This window comes from Myotis davidii, unplaced genomic scaffold (assembly GCF_000327345.1).
Source record: "Myotis davidii unplaced genomic scaffold, ASM32734v1 scaffold1388, whole genome shotgun sequence".
In the NCBI taxonomy this organism is placed as follows: domain Eukaryota; kingdom Metazoa; phylum Chordata; class Mammalia; order Chiroptera; family Vespertilionidae; genus Myotis; species Myotis davidii.
The window spans coordinates 5,866-9,823 of NW_006298864.1; the positions used below are offsets into that span (position 1 = coordinate 5,866).

Below are 3,958 nucleotides of genomic sequence, written 5' to 3' on the forward strand. Positions count from 1 at the left end.
TGGCAGAGAGAAGATTAGAATACAGATTGACTTAAGTCCTGAGCCCAGCACTGCCCTATAACAATGACTCTCAACTGGGTGACTTTCCCCAAGGGGACATTTCACAGTGTCTGCAGAGACTTTTGGTTGTCACAACAGAAGGATGCTGCAAATGGCATCTATTCGATTATATGTAGTAATATCTAGAGGCCAGGGATGCTGCTAAACATCCTACAATGTACAAGACAGTCCCCCACAACAAAGAATTATCCAGTCTCAAATGCTAGTGTTGCCAAGGTTGAGAAACCCTGCACTACATGAAGCAATATCCCACAGAAGATTCGGTAAAAGTGATGAGTGAAGACAAAAGAAGGAAAGAAGAATGAACACAGAGGATTCAGGCAAATTGTCATGCTAGGTTATGGTCATCTCCAGGTAATCTTGGGAAGATCCTTAAAAGGCAGTATTTACAGAGGAAAAGGCCATGGCTCTGGAATTGGTTCAGTCTGGTTTTCAAAGCTTGTTGTATATTGACTGGCTGGGCTCATGATGGTGAACAAACTGCTGAAATCCTTGGGCCACAGTTTCCCCTTGGTGAAGAGGGCTCAAAATGGATGTCGTGCAATATTATTACAAGTATTAAATATACATAGGCACCCCCAAAATTGAGACATCTTCCCTGAAAAGTTTTCAAAATTGGGTTTGGTTAGCAAAGAAAAATCGGGGAACAGATGTTGGAAAAGAATCCAGCAATGTCTGTCACAGCTGTGTAGTGAAGGAAGGACTTGAAGACAGATCAGGCTGGATTCCAAGTCCTTCCTCTACCCATTACCTGCTAAGTGACTTCAACACGTCTTCTAATTGCTCAGAATATCAATTTATTCTTTTTCTTAATGTATATTTTTTATTGATTTTTTACAGAGAGGAAGGGAGAGGGATAGAGAGCTAGAAACATCGATGAGAGAGAAGCATCGATCAGCTGCATCCTGCACACCCCCCACTGGGGATGTGCCTGCAACCAAGGTATATGCCCTTGACCAGAATGGAACCTGGGACCCTTGAGTCTGCAGGCTGATGCTCTATCCACTGAGTCAAACCGGTTAGGGCCAATTTGTTCTTATGAAAACTGGAAACAATGGACATTATAGAGTTGATGAAGGTCAAACTAGATCCCTACATAGGCAACTAGATCACCACTAAATATAATAACTGGTCTCTAATAAAACCCCCACAAATATTAACTAATTCTATTAATCTCATATTCTATATGTCACAAGACAATGAAGCTATACAGTGGGTGAAAATTCTTTGCATCCCAAATGGAGAAGAGCTGCATATCAAACAAACAATAAAAAACAGAGGGTTGAGCCCTAACTGGTTTGGCTCAGTGGTTGCGGGCACATCCCCAGTAGGGGGCGTGCAGGAGGCAGCTGATCGATGTTTCTCTCTCATCGATGTCTCTAACTCTCTATCCCTCTCTCCCCCCCTCTCTGTGGAAAAATCAATAAAATATAAAAACAAAACAAAACACAGAGGGTTGAATGTAGAGCAGGGCCCCCTTCTCTGACCTCTTCTAGCACAGAATACACAGGATGTAACATATTACTACATATCACCAGTGTCTATACAACATCCTCTTCGACTATAAACTCAAACCACACTCTAAAACTAACAACATATTCACCAATGCAATCCTCAAGAGTCATGTGAGGGGAGTTGTGGTGAGACGAACACCATGGTAGGTCAAGGTTTCTCACAGGAAGAGGAATAGAAGCTGGGAGTCTGTGAGAACCTGGGGCTGGGAGAGGTTGCAGAGCCTGCCAGCATCTATGCATTGAGTCACGGGTGGAAGAGTTGTGACCATACTCACGCTGAGTCTAGTGCTCCCTCACTGTCCCAAGATGCCTCCCAATGATTTTCTGTTCTTTATACACCCTCAGCTCAGGACTCTGCTGAGGGACAGAAGCCTGTAGCACTCTTGATTAAGTAATTAACCTAATAGGTGGAATGTATGTTAATAACTGTGGGAATATGGAGAACTGTCCTTTCCCAAAGGAACAGCCAAGAGTCTGTCAAATTTATAGTGACTAGCTACAAGGTTCAGTAGAGTGGGCATTTTATTTGGAGAGGAAGCTATAGTGAAAGTTGATGTGGGCCTGATATTTTCACAGCTGATAAATTCCAATAGTTGAAATGTTTCAGGTGCGGGCAAGATGGAAGCCAACTTCTCCATCGCTCTGAATAGATCTGGTGAGATGCTCCAGGAGTCTACTGGCTACACTGTTGTGCAGATTATCTCATTGGTGATTCAAGGGATCACCTTTGTTCTCGGCATCCTGGGCAATGGGCTTGTGATCTGGGTGGCTGGATTCCGGATGACACGCACAGTCACCACCTTGTGTTACCTGAACTTGGCCTTAGCTGATTTCTCTTTCCTGGCCACTCTACCATTCCTCATGGTGACAAGTATCATGAAAGAACAATGGCCTTTTGGCTGGTTCCTATGCAAGTTAATTTACATTGTAGTGGACATTAACTTGTTTGGAAGTGTCTTCCTCATTGCTTTCATTGCTCTGGATCGCTGTATTTGTGTCCTGCACCCAGTCTGGGCCCAGAACCACCGTACTGTAACTCTGGCTACAAAACTGATCATTGTACCTTGGATTCTTGCACTAGTTCTTACCTTGCAAATTTTCATCTTCTTGAGTACAGTAAATATCAGTGGGAATGAGTACTATAAATTCAACTTTGTATCGTGGGGTGACACCCCTCAAGAGCGGCTGAAGGTGGCCATCACCATGCTGACAGCTAGAGGGGTCATCCGGTTTGTCATTGGCTTCACTATGCCAATGTCCATCGTAGCTATCTGCTACGGGCTCATTGCTGTCAAGCTCTCTAAAAAAGGTATGCTTAATTCCAGCCGTTCCTTACGGGTTCTCACTGCTGTTGTGGCTTCCTTCTTTGTTTGTTGGTTCCCCTTTCAACTGGTTGCCCTTCTGCAGACAGTTTGGCTCAGAGAGATATTGTTCATGAGTAAGTACAAAGTCCTTCTCATCCTGCTTAACCTAGTGAGATCCTTGGCCTTCTTCAACAGCTGCCTCAACCCAATGCTCTATGTCTTCATTGGCCAAGACTTCCGAAAGACACTGATCCACTCTCTGCCTGCCAGCCTGGAGAGGGCCATGACTGAGGACTCAGCCCCAGCCAGTGATACAACAACCAAATCTGCTTCACCTCCTACAGAGGCTGAGTCACAGGCAATGTGAGGAGGCAGGGGGACATTTTCAAGCTCTGCCTGTTCCTACCCTGATCCCGGTTCCAGCTTCATATTACCTTGGGTCACAATGAGCCACTCATCATGACAACTACTTTGGTGCCCTCAGAATGGTCGGAAGAAATGGACTCACGGGTATTATTTCTGTCATTTTTGGCTTTGGCACCACAGCACATACCCTGGGGTTAGTGGAGGTGGTAAAGAGTACAAGGGTAGAGAAGAGAAAGAGGGATGGGGAATCTATAAAGCTTAGATGAGAGAGTATATTAAGGGGACAACTTTGGTACTTCACCGTTTAGTAAGATGTTTGCTATGGCTGTTTTGTAAGCATTTCTTATCAGACTACAGAATTCTTTTTCTATACCCAGCTTATAAGAGTTCCTTCCTTTTTAAATCATGAATCGCTACTGCATTGTATCAAATGCATTTCTGAATATGTTAAGATGATCATATTATATTTTTCCTTTCATTTACATCATAAATTATATTTTTTATTATATTCTTATTGATTACAGAGAGGAAGAGAGAGAGAGAGAGGTAGAAAGATCAATGATGAGAGAGGATCATTGACTGGGAATTGAGCCCGCACGCCAGGCATGTGATCTGACTGGGAATCAAACCATAACCTCCTGGCTCATAGGTTGACGCTCAACCACTGAGCTACACTGGCTCAGCGATTATATTCATTTCTGAATGTTCAACTAT

The 3,958-nt window shown here is 43.7% G+C and overlaps 1 protein-coding gene across 1 annotated transcript in view; it reads left to right on the forward strand.

The window, feature by feature from the left end:
- The window catches only part of FPR2 (formyl peptide receptor 2), a 7,114-nt gene extending 3,359 nt beyond the window's left edge, over positions 1 to 3,755 (forward strand). Inside the window, exon 2 of the mRNA XM_006774508.2 lies at positions 2,182 to 3,755. Coding sequence (XP_006774571.1) covers positions 2,193 to 3,245 — 1,053 coding nt within the window. The 5' untranslated portion in view covers positions 2,182 to 2,192 and the 3' untranslated portion in view covers positions 3,246 to 3,755. The remainder of the gene's footprint in view (positions 1 to 2,181) is intronic.
- Positions 3,756 to 3,958: the final 203 nt, after the last annotated feature.